Below are 23,328 nucleotides of genomic sequence, written 5' to 3' on the forward strand. Positions count from 1 at the left end.
CAGCAAATTATATTGCTCTATTTAGTTCGTATTTTGCCATCAAACTTTGTCTTGTGTTTTCAGTTTCCAAACCAACATCTCGGTTCCTGCCTTTTAAAAAATTCTTGTGTTTAGTATTTTGAAAATGTAGGTGATATTTCGTTGTTAAAAGAGACAGATGAAAGAAACAGGAAGTTTTCTGTTGTAGCATCTTTATGTCTTTAATTTATAGTGCTATTCCAGAGCACAGAAGATGCTGAGAGAAAAACGTTATTTCATACAGCAGTCCTGAGCATCTGACAGACTTAGATGGTGGTTATTCCCCCCACTTCTCTCTTTGCCCGCCATTTATATTCACAATGATTCTTTCCCCTCACCTTCATTCCCATGACCACTTACTTGAACATGAGTATTCTAGTTTTCAGTGACAACAGAATTGAAGCAGGACCTTGAGGAGTCATTGCTCTGATCAAGGAACACGTTCAGATAATTCATTAGCAGCAGAAAGACTTGTTGCATAGTCGAAATGGGCCATTTAAAAAGAGTTAAGACCGGAAATGTCAAGCTTTATTTTATAGTTGTACCCGTGACCTGTCAAGAGGACAAATGGCTCAGTGGTGGGGCTGAAGTTTTCTCCTGTCCATTGTACACTTTATTGGTGTTACTCGAAGAACATGCATGGTGTAATTTGTTAAAGTGCTCATGCTTCCTAGTGGAAGAAGAGTGTGCTTATCTGTTGCACCAAAATAGTTATATATGGGTAAGCTTCTTAGGTATACTTGTATGCTGTATATTTTCATGTCATAAGAGAAAACTGGCCTATAAATGTAGGTGGGAATTAAGTTAGATTAAGAATTTCAGGCTAGAGAAGTTGAAACTATTTTAGCTAAAGCTACATTATTAAAAATGTAACTTATATTCTGTTTTAGAATCAGCGAAGAAAAGTTTGAGTTTTTGATCCATACATATAATCCATACATTATTGGCAAAAGTTGGAAGTCAGCAAGTGACAGTTTGCTATCCAATCATAAAATCATATTAAGAGTTGAGATTTTGGAGAATTGTACATATACACAGGCATATACATAGGGAGACACAGACACACAGACATGCACATAAAGACAAACGTATACATTGAATTTGCTGTCAGAAAGTATTATATTGGAGGACTCTGCTGTGAGCGTTTATCATTGGAGAGAGCAGCTCCTTTGGTCCAGGGGAAAAAGTGAACTTGCAAAAACCAAACCAAACCAAAAAAAAAAAAAAAAAAAAAAAAAAAAAAAAAAAAAAAACCCAAAAACAGAAATAAAATGGAGAAGGGGAAGGCCAGTTTTCAGGTAGAAAAATAATAACTCATACTCAGGTAGATAGCGGTATGTCTACACAGTATATGTTCATATATATGGCTGAGGATAGCTATAAATGGGGTCCAGCGCAGAGACAACCCAAAAGAAAAGAGGATTGAGATGTTTATTTAGAAAACCTGCTTTACTAATTAAAACCAGGCCTGCATTTTTTTTCAGGTGTCAAGATAGGTAATAACTGGATTGCTGGACAAGGCCATGCACGGTTTGCTTTTCTGATGCATTTTGCTTTCTTTCTTTTTTTCTTTTTTTTTTTTTTTTTTTTTTTTTTTTTTGTGTTTGTTTGTTTTGTTTTTCGGTTTTCAAGACAGTGTTTCTCTGTGTAGCAGTAGAGGTCCTAGAACTCGCTCTGTAGACCAGGCTGACCTCCCAAAGATCCATCTGCCTCCACCCAGCACGTTGGCAGTAATTGTTGCATGATCACATGGACTAGGAGATAGCAGAGCATTGATTTGATTAAAAGTATCTGAAACCAAGCTGCTCTGAAGGAATATAATGTTGACCAAAAACAGGATTTAAAGCTATGAGATAGGCGGTGTATTGAAATTGAAGAAGGGAAGTCAAGTGTAAGGAAAGCATTGTATGAATTGCTAAGTGTTATTCATTATGTGCTTAAGTTTAGACAATTCCTTTTTCATTAGAGATAATTATTATTTGAAACAGTATCTTACTACATAGCCTTGACTGACCTGAAGTACAGTATTTAGAGTGGTGGGCCCAAACTCAGAGATCTGACTTTATTGGTGGGCACTGCCATACCTCAGCAAATACATTTTTGATCATTTGCACTGTGAAGAAAAGCTCTAAGCAAATAGTTGAGACTTAAATATTGCCTAGAAGTTTTCATCTGGTGATATAATCAAGTGTATTAGACAGTTTTGAATGGCATGGTAGATGATATAGACAGGCTAAGCATAATACTGTAATTGGCATTGGTGTGGGTGGACATGTGAAACCAAAGAGTAGGGAGAAAATACACTCAGAGCTTTAGCTGGGAAGCTTACCTTTCCTCCAAACGATGTGTGCATATGCACTGAGTGTAGCCATCTGTATAGTTTTTATGTGTATAGTTTGGCAAAGTACATACTTAGTGCTTTATTTAGAAATAAGTGAGGTACTTATTTAGCAGTTTTACAGATTTTATTTTGTTACTAAAGTTATAAAAACAATGTGTTATATAAGGAGAGTCAATAAAATAAAATTTAGAAGTGCTGGCTCAGAAATCATGCTGCCTGTATAGTATTTTGAGGATATTGGGTATGTGAGCTTTGGAAAATTACATAACCATTTGAATTTGAATTGCTCTTCTGTAGAAGAGACATAATAATTGCACCCACTTTACAGGTTCTGATATTCAGTAAGTGCTAAGTGCACGTTGGTCTGGCTGTTAGTACCCATTCTATGATGGTACTTCTGTGCTTATTTTAAAATTCTACTTCTGTTGAATGCTACCTAAAATACAAACTGACTGTAAAGTTTGAAAAGAACTTTTACTACTTTTGACTGGTCCAGTTCTGATTTTGCTAGGTTCAGCTTCTGCCTGCTAGTTCCTTCTCTAAGTTCATAGGTCTGCTTTAGTCTTTGGTGTTCTCATAGGCAGGGTGCCATTTATTCTTTTTACTGGATAAATTCACACAGACTTAATGATCTTGTTTTCCTTTATGAGATTTTGCTGGTAGATTTTAACTCATAACTGGAACAGAATTTGAAGTGTATAGAACAGTTGCTTGTACCTAATAATCTAGTATTCATGTATAGTTTTTAAAAATTTTTAAATAAATTTGTCTGGATGCTTGGTCTGCATGTATGTCTGTGCATGCTTCCCACAGAGGTCACAAGAAAGCCTCAGTTCCCCTGAGACCTGAGTTACAGTTCTAAGCAAGGATGTGGGTGCTGGGAATCGGACCTGGGTCCTGTGGAAGAACAGTCAGTGCTCTTAACCACTGAACTATCTCTCCAGTTCTTATCCATAGTGTTTTTATTATATTATATTTTATAATATAATACATTATTTTATTTTTATACCAGTTGTTAAGAAATGACCTTGATGTTGTACTACCTTAAGCTATTCTACCTATGATGAACACTAGGTGTAACTTGGAGGCTGTAGCACCTTTCTTATAAATTGATAATACCAGTAGTTTCTGCCTAATTATGTGGTTGTGAAGATTAAATAGAACAGAGCCACGGACTACTTCTTCCAGCACCCTGAATAGTAAATATTCAGCAAAGTTTTACAAAACCTATATAGGTAGGTAAATGTATTAAATCTTGAATGAGCTATTTTTTTATTTCTCAGGGTTCAGCTTTTTGCTCCGTTGCTTACTCTAGGAAGCAGTCTTTGCTAATCAATTTTTAAATTGTTAAATGAATGTCTTCAGAGGAGCATGTCTCGGCCCATACTGCTGGCCCCAAGCCCCTCGTAATGTGGACTTGGTTGAGGGCATTATATTGCATTTGTTAGATACTTGGGATACCCTTCTTAACTGTGACGCCAGTAAAGGTATCTGAGCATGGCCAAATGTTCTTTGGATGCGTATAATTGCCTCCAATTAAGAATAATTTGTTCCTGATGACCCACGCCTGGAATCCCCAGTGTAGGGAGGCAGAAGGGTTAACTGAGGCCAACCTGGGCTTCAAGAGCCTGTCTGATACTCAAGCTGTGGGAAGAGGTCTGAAGCCTGTGCAGCTTGACATGAAATTAGAATACAGTACATTTTATGTTCTACTGCTAATGCCATAGTACTTGTTCTGCAGCTGCCTGTTAGAAATTTCTTCTTGCTAAGCATGCCCAATCACATTGCATGGTTTCAACTTTAAATCAAATTTAAATAGTTAAAACAATTATGTCAGAGCTGGAAGGCATCAAATCTGATCACTTTCTAAGGGCTTTGCTTTATTCTAGGTCTTTGCCTGGATTTCCTTTACATAGAATTGATCACTACTTCTCTTTAGGTTTACAGTAAAATGTTATTTTAGTAGTAAGACCTTCACTAGCATACTTATAAAATGCTCCTTTCCAATTAGTATTACCATGTTTAAAGTGTTCATCCATTGTATAACACACTTGTGTTTTAGTTACTTTTCTACTGCTGTGACAAAACACGGTGACCATGGCAACTTATAACAGAAAGCATTTGACTGCTCTTAGGAGTCGTGATGGCAGAAAAGACATGGCTGCAGGAGCCCTGAGAGCTGACAGCTTGATCCAAAAGCAGGAGGCAGGGAGGGCCTGGAGAGTGAGGGTGGGTAACTGGGAATGGCTTGAGCATTTGAAACCTCAGCACCCACCACCAGTGCCCCCTCCTTAACAAGGCCAGACCTAATCAATTATTCCCTAATTGAGGGCCAAGTATTGAAGCACTCCATTCATTGGGGGCCATTCTCATTTAAACAGCCAGCCACACCATGGATAGTTTTTGTTTATGTCACCTCTCACATGTGTGCATGCACATGTGTAATCTGCATGAGGCAGTGGAAGCTCATTGCATAGTCTCCAATATCTCTTTTTAGGCTTCTTTGTTTGTTTGTTTTGTTTTAATATATGGGTCTCTTCCCAGGCTGCTAGCCAAAGCTAGCCTTGAAGTCTACTCTCCTTCTTCTTTTCAGTCATGTCCCCACACCCATCACCTCTTGGTCTCTTAACTTTGATACTGGTGTGGATTTATTGAAAGGCTTTAAAAAAAAGTAATAGAGGATGAAGTATATGTTACATAGGGTTGCTTTAGAGATTTCTGTTTGAGACATATTTTGATATATTTGGTATTGGCATAGAACTCAACCATTGACCTGTATTTCCAGATAGTCTCACTGAGTTGCCTGGGTTGGCCTTGAACACAAATGTATTCTCTAACCCAGGCAGACTTTGACTTTGAAATTATCTAGTGCCTGCCTGCCTGCCCACCTGCCAAATTAGGTGGGCTTAAAGGCCTGAGCCAGTAGGCCCAGCTAAAAGTAAGACATTTAAATGAAATCTTAAAGTCAATTTTTAAAAGTAACTATTTTGGTACTTTGTAATTTTTTTTACCTGTTCTTTTCATACCTGAAGCAGAGAATAACACATTTTGATTTTATTTAGTATAATCTAAATTTAGCTGCAGTCTAATTCTCAGAGCAGTTTCAAATTGGAAGTATCTCTGGGCTTAGATTAAATTTTACTTACTACATTAGTACTCGTGTTTTTAATTGTGTTATCAATCTTTATAAGAACGTCTACTTACTGCCTGAGTGTTCACTTGTAATTCTGTTAGCAGCCCTCCAATATTGACAGTCTGCTGATAGTTGTATTTTATTACATTTGTCTGTAATCTGGCTTGGATTGTGAGTTCCTTAAATTTGAGACAGTGCTTGGTTTTCCTTTGTAGTCATTAATAGTATGTGTGTGAGTGAGGGAATAAATAAAGGAATGGTTTGAGTTAACATTATCCAATTCTGTGACAACTATGTGTATTTTATTGTTTGTAATTAATAGATGTGACTCTGAACCCAGAAATCATTTCAGATTTTAGCATGTATAATCTCAATTTATGGATGATTTAACTGTATGCATTCCATGAGCCATTTTAAATAGATGATAGATTGTGTGTTTTGCTTAAACGCCAATGAAAGGAAGTATTTAAGTAAAACTTTGGTGTAAGAGACAGACATTTGTTTGTATCAAGCAGCTATATAATTATCAAAGATTCTGAAAATACCCTTTTTTATAAGACCTGCCTTTCCTTTACATTACTTGCTATTCCAATCTTCTCTTTTGTTTTTAAGCTGTCTTATTTTGGAGTATTTTTACATTTATAGGAAAGCTGCAAAGCAGGCTGAGAGTCCTACGTACCCCAGATGTAGCTTTAATGCATGTCCTTGATCACTGCTTTCAGATGTAGCATTAGTGCCTCTCAGAGCAAACAGAAGTACACACTTGATTCAGATTTTACCAACTTTTCCAGAACTGTACCTTTTCTGATCTGTTGTCAGTCTACATTGCACATAGATTAATGTATCTGTTTTAAGTTAGTTAATATTTCCGTAATTAACATTTGGTTTCCTATTTATCAGGAATTATTTTTAAGGTGCATTTTAAATTTTGTGGCTGTTGTGGAGATTACCATCTCCCTGGAGCTTGCTGGACACAGGTGCTGGGAACTTGTGCAGAGCAAGCAGCCCATGCTTTAGCCAAGCCCTAAAAGCTAGCTCTTCAGTCCTAGCATGAGTTATATTTGATACTAAGTACTTAATATCTGAAACCAGTTTCTTAGGTTTTACACTTGTGAAAAGTGTTGTCAGTAGAGCTTGACTGCTGGATGGCTGTCTGCTGTTTTTGCTAGTTTTTCTTGATTGAATTGTGTGCAGATCTAATGGGGCCCTCTTTAAAAATTAGCCTCATTAATTTATATTGATTTCCCTTAAAATATGTTCCATAGAGTATTTATATTGTGATTGTTCTATGGAAATTGTGTTTTTTAGACCCATAGATTTGGGGATCTTTTTGTTTTCTGTCTTAAAAGATTGTCTCATCTGACTGGCTTGCCAGGTTGTCTCATAAAGTGGTAGCTACATAGTAAACATTTGATGAAAAAAGAAAAAAATATTGTTAAAGAAATGCAACCATTTTTTTTTTTTTTGTTTTTGTTTTTGTTTTTTTGAGACAGTGTTTCTCTGTGTAGCCCTGGCTGTCCTGGAACTCACTCTGTAGACCAGGCTGGCCTCAAACTCAGAAATCCGCCAAGTTCTGGGATTAAAGGCATGCGCCACCACTGCCCGGCAAAATGCAATGTTATTATACACATGATCTTTCTCAATGTTGGATCGTAGAATCTTGATAAGTCTAGGGAAACACAGAGGCATACAGTTTGGGTTGAAGAACCATATTGGAAAATTTAACCTATCTTAAGGAGTTCAATATGCTTAATCTTTCTGTATGCCTTTCTCTCTCGGTCTCGGTCTCGGTCTCGGTCTCTCTCTCTGTCTCTGTCTCTCTCTCTCTCTCTCTCTCTCTCTCTCTCTCTCTCTCTCTCAATTGCTCACTTTTGACACTGGGAAGTATATTGTTGAAACAGGGTCTTATCGGCCCAGACTGGCTTCAGAGTCTTATGTACCCAAGGCTAGCCTTGAATTCCTGATCTTCTTCCATTTGAAGAATGATGGGATATTTGTAAACTATTACAGTAATTAAGATTTAGGACATTTCTGCCATTTCTTAAAATTTCCATTTATTCTTTATTTAGTCTTTCGTTCTTATCTTCAGCCCCAGTCACAAATTTGCTGAAAAATTGTTTTTCAATAGCCTTCAATGAGTCAAGTCTTTGTAGCTCCTAAGCTCAGTATTAAGGGTGAACAGGTATTTAGATATGGACTATGGAACTGGATGACTTTGAGGAAAACCTTTAAATTATTTTTTTTTTCTGGTAAAAGAGGCATATTATCAAATCCTTTTTATCATTGAGGATTAAGTTATACAGATGCAGATGAAATGTTTATCAAAGTATTGCATATGATATATGTTCAGTAGCTTACATGGGAGTTCCACACCACCTCCCTTTTTTACATAGTAAGTTAGCTTGTGGGCCAGGCTGGCTTCAAGTTCCTGATCCTGATGAATTCCGGGATTACAGGTGTGCAGCATCACACCCAGCTTCCCCTCTCATTTTTAAGTAGGGAGATTTTAAGTGAGGTTCAGAAAGTTTTGGTAGATTTAGAGTTACTGTAAAAGGCTTTGAAAATGTAGAGCACAAGATATTCTAAGTGATCAGTGTGGTTTTTCTAACTGGTTCAGTTTTATCTAAAACCATTCATAAAAATAATTGTTTTTGATAATTGAGGCTTCTTGAAATCTCCTTGGAATACATTTTGCCGAATGCTTGTGTGTTGGTAAAATTTGGAAGATTAATTGAACATGTGTGTAAATCCCACCTAACTCACTAAAATAAATTTCAGTATTTGATGTGATTGTTTTCTTATTATTTATCTTGTTTTCTCCTAAAAGAAGACCCCGGGAGAAAGTGTGTGTCTGTGCACAGCTTTGTGCATGTGTATGTAAATTTCTGTTTTGGGGGGGGGGGGTTTAGCTACAGGAGGGAAAATTGTCTCTCTGTGTTATGTGTGAATAATTTTAATGCTTTGTAAAGAAAACAAGGTTACTCTGTGGTTTTTAGTAGTTGTGGACCATAATTTAAATAATTGAATTTTAGCTATTTTATGTGGACTTTCTGTAAAAGCATTGTTTTATTCTTTATGAAAATGTTGCGGTTAAAACACAGTTTTATAGTTTAAACCATGTAATTCTTTCTGCTATGTCAAATCAATGGACTATATAATTTTTCTAAAAATAATAAATTGAGTAAAACATTTAGTAGGATTTCTGGTAAAATAAAATTCTACATGCATGATAAAGAAAGGTTATTCAGTAAAAATTTGATCCACATTTCCAAATGTATATTCTAAAAGACAGTGAGGTTTTTTAAACAACAAATTCAGAAGTGTGTTTTTAGATTCAAAATTATTAAAATAATTTGGTATTAGGTGATTATTTTCAATTGATAGCTTTATTTCTTATGGTATTTTTTTTGTCTTTCTATAGGGTTGAAAGACACACAGAAGTCTTCATGGATATAGTTGATACATTTAATCATTTAATTCCTACTGAACACTTAGATGATGCCCTATTTCTAGGATCCAACCTGGAGAATGAAGTCTGTGAGGATTTTAGTACAAGTCAAAATGTCTTAGAGGACTCGCTGAAGAACATGCTCAGCGATAAGGATCCTATGCTAGGATCTGCAAGTAACCAGTTCTGTTTGCCTGTTTTGGATAGCAATGATCCCAATTTCCAGATGCCTTGTTCAACAGGTAACTCTTACTTTTTTTTTTAAGTCTGCAATTTAAAATAAAGACTTTTCAGCAGCATCTTTTTTCCTTTTCTTTTTTAAGAATGAGTGTAGTGCATTTAGGGTTCTTTCCTTTAAATTTAGAGTCTCTTTTCCAGGCATCAGGTTAGAGAATTTCAACTAAATTTTCTTCTAAGCAGTGCACAAAGTTATTGTCAAGGATGTTATAGATGTAGGTAGAGTGACCATGCAACTTGTCACGTCAGGTGAGATATTTGTGAGGATTAAAGGGGTTGCTGTTAATAATTGTGTCTTTAGAACATGTGAAAATTGGGACTCATGCTGGAAATAGAGCTTGTCTGCCAGATGGGACAGTGTCATACAAGGCCTGCTAGAGGCAGGAATGAAGGCTGAATTGACATGTCTTCAGCTTTCATAGTTTTCTTGGCTCAAATTACAGAGACTTTGATACTTTGTATGTCTGTTCCAGAAAAGGAACTGTGCTGTTCTATACAGTAACTACTAGCCACGTATAATTATTACTCTAAATTAATTTAGTTCTAGTTGAGATGTGCTATAAAGTACACATTAAATTTTGGATATTTGATGGGAAAGAAGATTGCAAAGTATCGCATTAGCTTCTTTATTATGTGGTAACGTAATAATTTTAAAGATATTTGGCTAAATAAATGATGAAAACTAATTTTTCTTATTTTTTACAAAATTATTTTTATAAGGCTGTCAGGGTCTCAGGTGTTGCCTCAGGCTGGCCTCCACCTTTTGGGCTCATGCAATCCTTTTGCCTGAGTAGGTTTCTGTGCCTGGCTTACTTTTTTCACTGGTATTTTATTTACTTGAGATTGAACCCAAGGCCTTGCACATGCCAAATAACCCATTACTAGTCAAGTCTGAGCCTAGTCTGTAGTTTTATATAAGTGACTTCTTAGACATTGAAATCACACATAAGGCTTGAACTATTAGAAGGCACTGCTCTAGTCTGTAGTTGAAGCAACAGAAAGAGTAAGGAGTAACTTTCTGTCGGGCTAAAGTATTCTTAATGAAGTGTCTTGAATTGTATAATGGTGAATGGCCTTAATCCCAGCACTTGGGAAGCTGAAGCAGGAGGATTTTAAGATCATGGCCAGCCTGGGTTACATATTAAGACCCTGTCTCAAAGTCAAGGGAACCCCTGACTAGTTCCCAGAGTAACTAGGTTTATGTGATACTTGTGTGTTTGCTAATGACTTTAGACCACTTCTGAAATATGTTTTCAGTGTATTTACCATTTCTTTTTAATATTTTTGTCCAGTATTTTAAATTTATAAAGTAACTGAAGGTTTGGAATGTCTGGATTGCCATTGACTCAGATCATGCTGCGTGAAGACCTCAACACTGGTTACTAGGACTCTAATTTCAATCACTCCTTAATTAATACTCAAGTGTTTTGAATTGACATGCTGTTAATGTTGTATCTCTGAAATGATTTATATCGTATTGTTATTACATAGGTCATTTTGTTACTTGCATTACAAGTGTTTTAAAACTTTACAATTGTTTTGATTATGTGGCTATGCAAGCTCTTTTTTTTTCTTTTTCTTTTTCGGCTAAACTTTGATGCCTGTGTCTGGGTAGTTTTATATATCTTTACTGCTAAGTACTTTGGTAACCTTTGCTCTTCCACACACAATTGACTGGTTTATTCCACATTTAGGAAAAATATTTCATACCTGTGCACATGTTGGAATGACAATCACCACTGATCGTGTTTGAAGGGTCTGGAATTAGTATGGTTAGCATTTTACTTGACAGTTTTACTTAAAAAATTCTGGCTCATTAGTAATCTTAGTATTTCTGTTGGCTGTATGAAATATCTTTTTAAATGATAATTTCTACTGATGTAAAATTTTTTACTGATGTAAAAGGCTTAAGTGTTAGGAAACATTTCTTTTCTAGTTAAAGGGATAAAATTTCTTTCTTGAAATATGTATTTTTGAAGATTGTTATTCATACTTGTTAATAATGCTGAATAGAAATGTTCTCATTCATTTGTTGGCTGTAATTATCTTAGATCTATGGAATGGACTTTTCATATCCATATGTGTATGGTACATGCACTTTAAAGACATGCAAGAGAATCTGAAAGACATTACAATAATGGTAAAGCTCTTCTGTTTAGGATTGTTTAAATTTCATTATTTGCCAATCAGGATTTGAATCATGGTTCTTTTTGTCCTTTGAGATAGTTGATTTAGTCAAAAGCCCACTAATTTTCTAATGACTGCAATATGGAAAACATTTTTTAATTTTTATTTTGGAATAATACTAAATTTAGGAGAGTTTCAAAGAAGAAATCTTAACTACAATCTACTGGAAATGCTTTATGGAAAGTAACTTTTCCAGCTATTCATAAATTACTTTGAGGCTTTTGTTTATAAACATGACATAGGTTTTTACTGATGGTCTTGATGGAAGGTAAGCAGAGAAATATTCTACATTTCTTAGGTCAGTGAAGGCTGTAGACTGGGGTTAGTTTGTAATGTTTTGGTTTTTCTTTTTTTAAGTGCTGTAAAAATAGCAAATAGAATTAGTGGAATATCTTTTTCTCTCTTTTGTTGAACACAGTTGTTTCTGTAGCTGTTTAGAGATTTCTTGTGCTGTCGACAGAGTTTGGTGGTTTGTATTATGTTTTTGGTATCATAGAAACTTATGCCTGTAATCTCAGTGCTTGAGAGGCGGAGGCAGGTGGATTTTCAGGAGTTCCATGCTAGATTGGGCTAGATGGTAATTCCAGTCAGTTACGGATGTGGAGAAAGACCTTGTCTCACCAGAATCTTCGCTTTTGCTGATTTACTTCTGAGCAGGGTGCTGAGTTTGTAGTGACTTACAAGTTTCTTAGCTGTATTATGATTTAGTACCGTTTTTGGCAGTTTCTTTTTAAAAATTAACATAATTATGCATATTCATAGATTAGTGTGGTTTCCGTACTTGTATACAGTGCATGATGGTCAAACCCATCCCTGTAGAGACAGACTTGTGTTGACAAATTTCTTGATACTTTATTCCATATCAGCATATTCTCTCTTTGTAGCTTAATTGTTACTTACTTTTTACATTTTTTCTACTGTTTGGCTTTTTTAGAAACGTGTTTTAAAGTTTTGCTTTTTTGACATGCCCTGCCATATCTTCTTGAAAATTTGAAATTGAAATTTTCTTGAAAATTGAATTGTGAAAGTTAAGAACATTTAAATGACATCCTAGTGTCACAGGGACAGTAGTTTTTCTCTGTTGGGTGTAATTATTAAAAAACTATCCACACTAATGCTGGTTACACTCAAGTAATGAGGTCTCCCCTCTCATTGGGAGCTGTTTTCCCACCTGCCCCCAAACCGAACTGCTGTGTCTTCCCAGACATCCGCCCACTGTGGCTAGCTGTCACAAATCCCCCGTATCCCAGTAAAATCGAAACTCCAGAGGCTTGTAAAATCATCAGTCAGATTTATAACAGTAAATTCTCAACCCACAGAGTGCCCACACAAAGAGTCAAAACTCAATTGATATTGGTACAAGCTGCCCATCTAGACTGGACAAATTGCCGTATATTATTCTATGCTCCTCTTCTATGATATCCATAGCTACCTGTGGCTATTTCAAGCCATGTGGATTCTGTTCTTCCTCTTTCTGTCCTATTCCTGTCTCTCTCTTGTTCTAGTGTTTTCTGTCTCTCTCTCTCCCCACCTCCTCTAACTCTTAGCCCTGGGCCATTGCCCAACCACAGGCTTTAGCCTTATATTTCACTTGACCTCATCTGCATACAAACAGTAATCTGCATTCCTCAGCATTTATTTTTCTTTTCCAGTAGTGTTGGGAACATTCCCCAAATGTTGGATTATTTTGGTGTTGATCTTTTGATGGTAAGTAGGAAATTTAGTGGCCTTTTATTGTGGAATAATGGATTGTTAGCCAGACAGTCTGGAGTTCCTTGGGGGAAGCAGTAAGCAGCGGATTGAGAAGCCTTTCTAGTAAGTAGCATCTGTGCTGTTTTCTCCTTCTGTTTCAGGTTAGGGAAAGGTTTTTATTTCCTTGTAAGTCATTGCTTGGGTATAATAAGCCTTGTTAGGTAATGAAGTTGAGGGAGGATATCTGTTTTATTCAGAGTTTAAATGTTAAATCTTCTTTCTAAAAAAATACACGCAATATTGTTTAACTGACTGTCCTAGGTATCATATCCTGGCCAAATTGACATAAAATTAATCACCACTTCCAGGCACCAAACTTAGTAGCCGTGTTAAGTCACTCTGAAGTTACTGCTTTGTATTTGTTGTCAGAGTCATTTTATTCTCAGAAGTTTTGGGGCAATGCTTCACAATGAGCTTTTGGGCAGAGGCAGTTTATGAAGAAAGCCCCTAGTTCCTTTTCTATAGACGATGTCTTTGAAGGAATTGATAAATGGTTAGTGCTTCCATGTTAATGTACCAAGTGCTAGGTAGAAGTGATTTACTGGCCATATCTCATTACATCTACAGGAAACCTTATGAGCTACAGCTGTACACACAGTAACTGTCAGTTACATTTCTATTGCTGCAGCAAAGTGCCAGGACCAAGAGCAATTTAAGGAAGAAAAGATGGATTTTGGCTCAAAGTTCCAGAGTACAGGTGTCTGTGATGGTTGGGAAGGCATGACAGCTGAGGGCCACTGTAAGATGCGGGCTTATCATCTAACAGCAGCATACAGGAAGCAGAGAGGAAAACAGGAAACTGGGGTGAGATGTTAAGCACCCAAAGCCTGCCACAGTGATGTGCTTTCTCCAGCAAGGCTGCAGCCTTGGAACCAAGCAAGGTTGTTAACTGATGACCAAGTGCTTAAACCCTTGCTGGGGGTGGGGTTTCTTCATTCAAACCACAGCACTTACCAACCGGTTTCTATTTCTTTCTATATGGTTATTTCCCAAGTTCATTAATAAAAAGGCACAGCACTAAGATTGATATAGTGTCTTAAGTTTTCTGCTGCTTATGTAGTTGAATGCTCTTGTAATCAGGGCTCTAAAGTTGGTTCTCAGATTTCAGTTGGTTTTATTTTCAATTAGGATAGAATTTTAAAATATGTTTTTTTTTTTTTTTTTTTTTTTTTTTTTTTAAGAAGGATAAAGAGGCTAGATTTTTTTTTTAAACTGGATTTATGGGAGATCAATAAAGTCTCCAATGGCTTATAAGGGGAAGTAGGGAAGAGAGACACAAATAGAACAATTAGCTAGTGATTTAGTTGATTGTGCAAATAGATGCTCTTAAACATATGCGGTTAGTAAGTACCAGTGGATAGGAAGTATATTCAAGCTCAAGCTGCTCAAAACATTATGTGTCAGGCAGTTCTTACTTCAGGGTAAAGTTCTGCTGTCCCTGAAATCGTTGCAGTCCTGCCTTATCCTCCTAAGCACTGTATTTTTTTTTTTTTTTTTTTTTGTTTGTTTAAAATGAAGTATTTTGAGCTGCATTCATTTGTTGAATGTGAGTTTTGTGCTAGGTCATTTACTAGACGTCAAGTACACATGAGTAAAAGAAAATTTGCCCCAATTCTTCAGGAGCTTACCATTTAATACAGAAATAACAGTTTTTGATGAATTGTCTGAGTCTACTTTGTAAGGCTAGTTATATATTTAACATGGGTTTGCTGGAGGAGACAGTGTAGCAGTGGCTGTGTTGTTATTCCAGTTCTTGAATCATTTCCACAGTTGTGATTTCACAAGAAACCTTGAATGATAAAGTCCCTTGTCACATTTTTTATCCCACAGAGCAGACTCGCTCTGTCCATTACAAAAGCAATAAATACCTATATTACTCCTGTTGCAGGCATCCAGCTAAGGTATTCTTGGGTGTTATTTTGTGAAGCTGGAAGAGGTCAGAGGCACTGCCTACTGTCATAATCTGGGTTTTTTTTTTTTTTTTTTTTTTTTTTTTTTTTTTTTTTGCCACAAATAAGACTCTTTGTCCTGGTAGTCTTGTGTATTGTGTCAGCAGCCACAAAATCAGGGAGGACATGGTTTGTTTGTGCAAAAATAGAGTCAAGTCCTAGCCCCTTTCCACATCGTAACACTTCTGTGTTTAATCCCATATATGCACTATGTATATCTCATTTATATGTTAATCTTACATTACATGGCTATTTCAAATCATTAATAAAGACAAAAAAATAAATGAAACAATTTACTTCTATGAATATGTGTGTGTGTTTATCTAGATCTGTGTTTGTATCTGTGTCTGTGTCTATGTCATTCATACAGGCAGTAGAGAAGTGAGCACTTAGTAAGCCTTGACTTGAAAAAATAAACCAAAGACAAGACAGTGAGCAGGCGTGCTGCAAGTGTGCTGCAGGTATGTGGCATCTGACCCTGCTGCAGATTCTTACACAAGCGTAGTAGCCTTTACTGTGAAAATACAAAACCTAGTGCTTGAGTAAAATTATTTTGGACACTAAACTAGAATTTCTGTCCAGCGTTTTGTTTTAATGTTTTGAAAATACAAAACCTAGTGCTTGAGTAAAATTATTTTGGACACTAAACTAGAATTTCTGTCCAGCGTTTTGTTTTAATGTATAATAAATGACAATCTTTTAAAGTATACTTTCAGCGTTCATAGGCTTTATTATCTTTTGAACACAGATTTGTTTTTTTTTTTAATTGTGTCTCAATATGTCCCCATGTAAGTAGTACTATGGGACTAACGAAGAGTAACTAGTATGGCCCAATCTCAAGATGGATTTTTAAGCCGGGCGGTGGTGGCACACGCCTTTAATCCCAGCACTTGGGAGGCAGAGGCAGGCGGATTTCTGAGTTCAAGGCCAGCCTGGTCTACAGAGTGAGTTCCAGGACAGCCAGGGCTATACAGAGAAACCCTGTCTCGAAAAACAAAAACAAAAACAAACAAACAAACAAAAAGATGGATTTTTAAGTTATTTTTTTCAAACAGCTTTTCCTAGATGTTATGTGATGTTTGAGCACAGCTAAGACAGTGGCACTTGTCTTGTTATCTTTTTTCATTAAGTACATGGGAATGAGATTGTAAGAATTTAAAGGGGTTGAAGGGGTCATTTGTTCAACTAGGGATTTGCTCTCCTGTCCTTGTAGAAGACAGGGCCAAGAAGTGAGCTGAGATTTTCTGTAATGTGCTCAGTCTTGAAGAGCAGAAGGGATTGTTGTGTTGGACATGCAGCTTGGCCCTGATTTTTGTTTTACAACCCCAAGTTTAAAGTGATAACTTACAGAGTAAGTTCTTGTGTTTTCCTCTTTGGTAGAATAATTATCCTTGGGGCTTTCTTCTAGGTCAGGCAACATTGTAGAGTCCTTGCCACCGTCTTCTCCACAGTGCTTCCTGCTGCTTCTGGAGGCCTTATGCCTTGGTCTTTATCCTCATACTCTGCTTTTCAGTCTTCCTAGAAGATTACGTCTCAGCTGATGTTTCTGGTGTGCACACCATGCTTTGTTGTCCATTCCTCTTTTGGGTACTTTTGGGGCCAGTTCTCATGCTTTGTTACAGACTTAATCTTTGGTGTAAATGTGTCACGGCAGTAGAAGAGGAAAACTGTATGAAGTCATTTACAAAGAAGTTGGTTAAAGTCTGAGAGGATCTAAACTAGTGGAATTGTTGAATGCTAAATTGTTGCAGGCCCGCTTCCCCTGATAAAGCTGATTTCTTGTAACCAGTCTGAGGATTGGATGAAGCTCTTCCTGGTGTGGTTACTGTATCTACACGAGATGGCAACTCCAGTGATAAAATGTAAAAAGGGCCCTTGTATGGAATGGACAAGAGCCAATGCTTAATTAGAGGAGTCAACATTAGCACATACTGAAATTGTGGTATATAAAATGGTTATATTTGACAGCTTTACTCTTTCAGTAGGAAGTATGGTTGCTGGGACCACAGCCCTCCTGCATCTGCCTTCTAGATATCACCACAGCACCTGACTTCAGCCTCATTTTTTTCCCTTTGGGTATTGTTTTTTCTTTTTTTGTTTTTTTAAATTGTGAGTGCATTAACGCATGCAAGCGTGTGTGTGTGTGTGTGTGTGTGTGTGTGTGTGTGTGTGTGTGTGTGTGTGTGCCTGCATATAGGTATCCACATGTTACTGCAGCTGCCTGCAGATGTCATAACTGTTGGATCTTCCTGGAGCTGGAATTACAAGTGTTGTTTGGCTACTTGTTGTACTACTAGGAGTTGAACTTGGGCCGCAGGAAGAGTACTGCATGATCAGATACCACTGAGCTATCTCAAATCCCACAAATTTATTTTTATACTTTGTATTCTCAACTTAGAATTTCAGTAAGCTTATCATTCTTGCATATACTGCTTTGAACATATTGATATGTAATATATTCAGAGCTACTAGTATAATTAAAAGAGAATACTCTAACCTAATTGTTTGGTAATTTGAGATAATATATTCAGAGCTACTAGTATAATTAAAAGAGAAACCTAATTGTTTGGTAATTTGAGATGTATACATGTTAATGTGGAATTTATAAGATTTATGAGAACCAGTGAGATGGTTCATGGGTAAAGGTACTCACTGTCAAGCCTAATGACCTGAGTTCATGGAACATATACATGATAGAAGGAGAGAAACAACTCCCATAAGTTGGCCTTTGACCTTTACTTACACACCCCCCAGATACACATGAGGTAAATATAATGAAGATAAAAAATTTTATAGGCACTGAACTTGGTGCTTGTTATCATTGTACTCTGGTGGCTGAGGCAGGAGGATTGCTGGAACCTAGAGGCCAGCCTAGGCTTCATAGTTTAAAAAACAAAACAAAATAAACAAACCAAAAAACCCTTTTCCAAATAAAACTACTCCCTAGTGAAAAACAGCAAAAGAATCTGGACCGGTGTCCATGTGTGTGAGCAGTGGCATTGTTGACTCGAGTAGCACCTGGCCAATGATGGTCTTTTTTTAAATTTTAAAATAGTTTGTTCTTATCATTGTGGGTGTGAGTGTGTATGTTGTGGATGCGTGTACCATGATGCATGGGATATGGTTGAGGATGACTTTGTGGAGTCACTTCTCTCCTAAAGCCTAATGACCTGAGTTTGGTGAGTTCTAGGCATTGAACTCTTTGTCACGCTTGTGTGTTAAATGTTTCTATAGTGTGGGCTATTTTTGTCCTTGTTTCTTTTGTGAAAGATTCATGAGGTGTTTTTCTGAAGTTGCTTTTATGTTGGTCTAATTGACTCCATAATTATTAACTCTTTTCTGTCAAGAAGAACAATGAATAAAAAAGATCTTTAAGTGCTTTACTATGTTAGGTTTTAAGGATGCTGAGCAGAGAAGAGTTCTGAGGAAGATGGAGTGGTGTAGGGATTGGACTCCAGTGGCCTGGAGGGGATTTTTGTCTCAGACCTTGTCCCTGTTCATTTTCTCTCTTAGTAGTTTAATGTAGCTAGTTGGGTTTGCAATTTCTTAATAGTGACAGGTTCTGTTTCTAAAGAAGGAAAGCCTTGTTGATGACCTGGATTCCCCATTTCAAAGAGTTAGACATTCCCTACTTTCCTACTGACTCTAGAAACAACATCTCACAGCCTTTGTTCTTTCCTATGTCTGTTTCTGTTGTGGATTTACTCCAAAATTCTGGCTGGGTTATGTGGACTCAGAATATTTGACCACAGTTTTAGTAACGCCAGGTTCACCTGAGAGTGGAAATAATAACTTCATTTGACGTTGTGGATCTTGTGCTTCACAGCCTAGAGAGTAGTTGTCACATCAGTAGGATGGTAGGTTGGGGAATGCTGTCTCTGTGAGTGACATGTACGTAGCTACAAGATTGTCTGAGTGGTCCTGAGCAGTCACTAGTAGCTTCAAGCTTGCCTGCTGTTTACTTGTGTTCTGCTTCTTCCGACTCGCACATCACTCAAGGTACATAGAGTACTTGGCTTATTTTCCGAGCCTGCCCTGTTTCACTTGTCACTTTGCTGGTACCAGTTTTCATCTCTAATGAATTGTAAGCATTCATCTTCATTTGTTAGGACTTAGGGAGAACGTGAATTATTGCAGTGTTTAACCCTGAAGAAGATGTGTGTCAACATTACTTACTGCTCGCTTGTTTGAGGCTTCATTCTTTGTGGAGGTGTCAGTGTGGGGAGGGTTGTGTGCAGGCATGTGTGCTTGAGTGCTTGTGTAGACCAGAGGTCCATGTCAAGTACCTTCCTTGGTTACCCTCTGCTTGTTTGTGAGTCAGGGTCTCATGTAGTGCAGGATGTCCTTAAATTGCCTAGTGATCTTGAATTTCTGATAGTTCTGCTTCTACCTCCCAGGCTCTTGGAGGTACAGACATCTACTGGTATAACATGTTTATGCTATGCATTACTAAAATGTCATCTTTATGGAAGGGGCTAATATAACTTATTGCTCAGATCTTTTCATAATAGAAGATGCTATTATGTTTGTAATACCCATCTCATTTGTAAAATATAGCTTGCTTTGTAAACTAAAAATGTTTAACTCATCCTTAAATGTAATAATTTCTTTAAAGCCCTTGCTTGTGAATTAAAAAAAAAATTGCTGTGATATATCTTAAGAATCATTTCCCATTCGATTAGTGCAAGCAATATGTTTATAACATTTTAAAATATAGAGAACACTATATTAATAATGCAATGTGAAGGCAAGCATGTTTTTAGGCATCAATTTTTTTTCCTCTAGGAAGTCTTAGTTCTTAAGGTCTCTCCCGGACATACCGTGGCTGAAAGTGATCCCCCAAGGGTGCTGGTGGTACTTGGATTGAATAATGGAAACATTCATTCTGATTTAGATTTGCAGAGAAGGTAATAAAAGTTTTTCTTCTAGGTCATTGATAAGATACTCTCACAGGTAAAAAAATAAAAAAAGCTGCTATGTAGGGGAGTAAAGAGCTGGCTTAGCAGCTACTAGCACTTGCTTGCTCATAGAGCACCTGAATACAGCTCTCAGCTCCCATGTCAGGCAGCTTCTAACTGCCTGTAACTCCAGCTCCAGCTGAAGCCCATCTTGCTTCTGAGGACACCCACACTTGAATGAACAAATACTCTGACACAGCACACATACATGCACAAAACTAAAAATAAGTCTTTTAAAAAATGTATATATGAGGGCTGGAGAGATGGCTCAGTGGTTAAGAGCACTAACTGCTCTTCCAGAGGTCCTGAGTTCAATTCCCAGCAACCACATGGTAGCTCACAACCATCTGGAATGAGGTCTGATGCCCTCTTCTGGTATGTCTGAAGACAGCTATAGTGTACAAAAATAAATAAACAAACAAATAAATATATGTATATATGAGATTGTAAAATTGATATTTAAGGCATGATTTTAATGTATTTTGACTTCATATCTTATCCCCCTGAATTTTGCTAAATACTTGACATTGACTTAAAAAAATGCTGACATATATGTAAAGTTTTATTGTGTGTGCATACATGTGCATGTGCGCACACCCATGTATGTGTGTTATGTGGAACATATGGAGATATGGAAGTCAGAGAAAAACTTTTAGGAGTTGCTTCTGTTTGTCATGTATGTTCCAAGGATTGAACTCAGGGCCTCAGACTTGGAGACAAGCACCATTACTTAGTGAGCCCTTCTGGCTGTGTGACATACCTCCCCTCCTCTTTTTTTGAGACTGGACCTCTCTTACGTGTAGACCAGACTGGCCTCAAAACTCATGGCAGTTCTCTTGCTTTTCAGCCTCCCAAATACTGAGATTAAAGACAACTCTGTACCTTGAGATTTACACCTTATGAAATGAAAAGATTTTAATTAAAATTTCTGAGTTTGTGTGTAATAATAACTTGGGAATCTGTCCCTGCTGCTTCCAGGCTCTAGGCTAGCTGGCCTGTTAGCTCTTAGTTTATCTTCCTAATTCCATCTCCCATCTCATTGTAGAGATGCTGGGATACAGGCATATGCCATCAAATTGGCTTCATGTTAGTTTGGTGATTTTTTTTTCTTTTGTTTAGTCTTTTCAACTTTTTATATTTCTTTTAAAATACACCTACTTGCATAACTTTTAAAAGGACATTTTAAATGTTTTACAGTAAAATGGACTGGAAATCAAATACATGTTATTTTGATATCTGGATAAGGATAATGTTTATTTTCTTAAAAAGAAAGGTTTTTTATTTTAAATACTAATTTGCATTTTGAAATTTTCATACATGGCAATAATGATAGTATAGTGTGTACACAGGTGCCTTCTGTTGGCACCACTGTTAATATTTGGTTCTATTCACTTTACTCATGTATGAGGTGTTTGAGTTCGTACAGTTTAGCCGTAACGGATCTCACAGGAAGGACTCATGCACAATACTGTGCTTAAATGGTTTCATAATTTTTTTAAGTTTATTTGTCCCCAAGTTATATTTATATTTAAATAATCAGGGTACATATATAACATTTCTGAAATCACTCTTTCATTGATAACATTTTTTTCCTTTTTCTTTTTTGAGACAGTTTCAATCATAGGCTGGCCTGGAACTCATTTTAAATGAGGATGGTCTTGAACTTCTGATAATTCCTGTCCACCTTTGAAATCACAGGCATGTGCCACCACACCCCATTTTGGTACTCATAAGTGGGATGGAGCTAAATCCAGGTCTTTGTGCATGCTGGGCAAGAACTTTATTGGATGAGTTGCTGTATTTATCCTTAACCTTCAGGTCAATGCTTTTTGAAGAAAATTAAGACCACCCATCCCCAGACTAGGCTGAATTATGGGCATTTCAAAATTTTTGATGATGTGATGGCTTGTCCTATTTTACTTTCAAATTTGAAGTGAGGATTAAAAGCTTGATTAGGATTCAGGTTAAACATACAAGAATTCTTCATGGGTGAAACTTTTTCAGTTAATGTTGTATAATGTCAGAAATCTTACTATGTTTGATTGTGGAATTTTTCATGTTAAATTTGTTTACCAAGCCAAGGTGTTGAGAGAGAAATCTCTTTAGGACTTGAGATAACACGCCATCTGAAGAACCATAACTTTGTCAGCATGGATACCCAGTTTCTCATCAGATTTCCCCTTGATGGGTTCCAAGCTTCCATTGGCATCAGTTATAACCACTGCCTAGTTTCTAATTACTTTAATTCATGTGCATTTGCCAACATTCTTCTAGTAGAATTAAAATTTTCTTTACTACCTACAAGGTTGTATGCAGTTTTTATTGATGAGACTGTTAGAAAGGGAGAAACCTAGCATTTTCTGAAACCAACAGTTTCAGAATTATGTTAGTGAAATACTTATATCCAATATCATGCAGTGGGCCTGCTATCCCTTTTGATTGTCACAAAGACTCTGTGGATCTAAAATATGTGTAGAACGCCTTTTTAAAAGCATGGATATATGATCCTGTGTTCCATTTGAGAGTTTGTTTTACAGGCATACATCACCATACTTGGTTTTGATGTTCAGGTTTTCCCCTTCTTTTATATACAAATTATCTCACATGTAGCCAGTGCAATATTTGTTGAATGGCTGTTACCTGTGTGTTACTGTTGTAGAGCAATGCTCTGATTATTTTAAAATGGGAGGCTTTTATTTTTACTTTGGCCGAAGCCACATTTTTTTCCCTCTGTTTCATGTTTGGTTACTCTCAATTTCAGTATGAAAGATTTCTTGATACTCAGTGTCCCAAAAATAAATTCATAAAAAGAGATCAGTTTGAAAATTAAGTTGTTGATAAGGTTTGCTTAAAAAATATTTTCTAGCATGAGGCTCAATATTGATAATAAATTTGATGCACAGTAGTGACAGGGAAACTGTCACACGGCCGGGATTAGTGAATAGTGTTCACTGACTCAGAGATGGTTTTGTGACAATTTGGGAAATAATTTCCACATAAATTTTCAGTAAACTAAGAGTCCATTTACAAAGCAGCTATTGAAAATTTTGCTTTTAAATGTTGATTTAGTTGTTTTAGAAAATACATTACTACCACCATCCCCTAAACACATGAACTTGAACACACACACGCGCACGCACATGTGCACGCCCTCACGCATGCACGCGCATGCTTATAGTGGCAAGCAAGTGCTCCACCACCAAGCTGTATCCCCACTGCCTTTGGATCATTCTTTATTAGCAATATTACAACTACTGTTTTAATAGGTAAGGCTCTGGTCCTTCTATCAATTGAGCCCAAGATAA

At 36.8% G+C, this 23,328-nt stretch overlaps 1 protein-coding gene across 9 annotated transcripts in view; it reads left to right on the forward strand.

Moving 5' to 3' along the window:
* Positions 1 to 23,328, forward strand: part of Phf3 (PHD finger protein 3) — a 66,295-nt gene that overhangs the window by 1,193 nt on the left and 41,774 nt on the right. For 3 of the 9 annotated variants that reach the window (XM_034521331.2, XM_034521336.2, XM_034521332.2), the window contains exon 2: positions 8,914 to 9,182. The exons of 3 other annotated variants lie outside the window; for them this stretch is intronic. In XM_034521331.2, coding sequence (XP_034377222.1) covers positions 8,939 to 9,182 — 244 coding nt within the window. In that variant the 5' untranslated portion in view covers positions 8,914 to 8,938. Of the gene's footprint in view, positions 1 to 8,913; positions 9,183 to 23,328 lie in introns of those variants that run through there. 3 more of the 9 variants (XM_034521335.2, XM_076915132.1, XM_034521340.2) reach the window with 2 other exon arrangements.

Source organism: Arvicanthis niloticus, chromosome 17 (genome assembly GCF_011762505.2).
Source record: "Arvicanthis niloticus isolate mArvNil1 chromosome 17, mArvNil1.pat.X, whole genome shotgun sequence".
Classification (NCBI taxonomy): Eukaryota; Metazoa; Chordata; class Mammalia; order Rodentia; family Muridae; genus Arvicanthis; species Arvicanthis niloticus.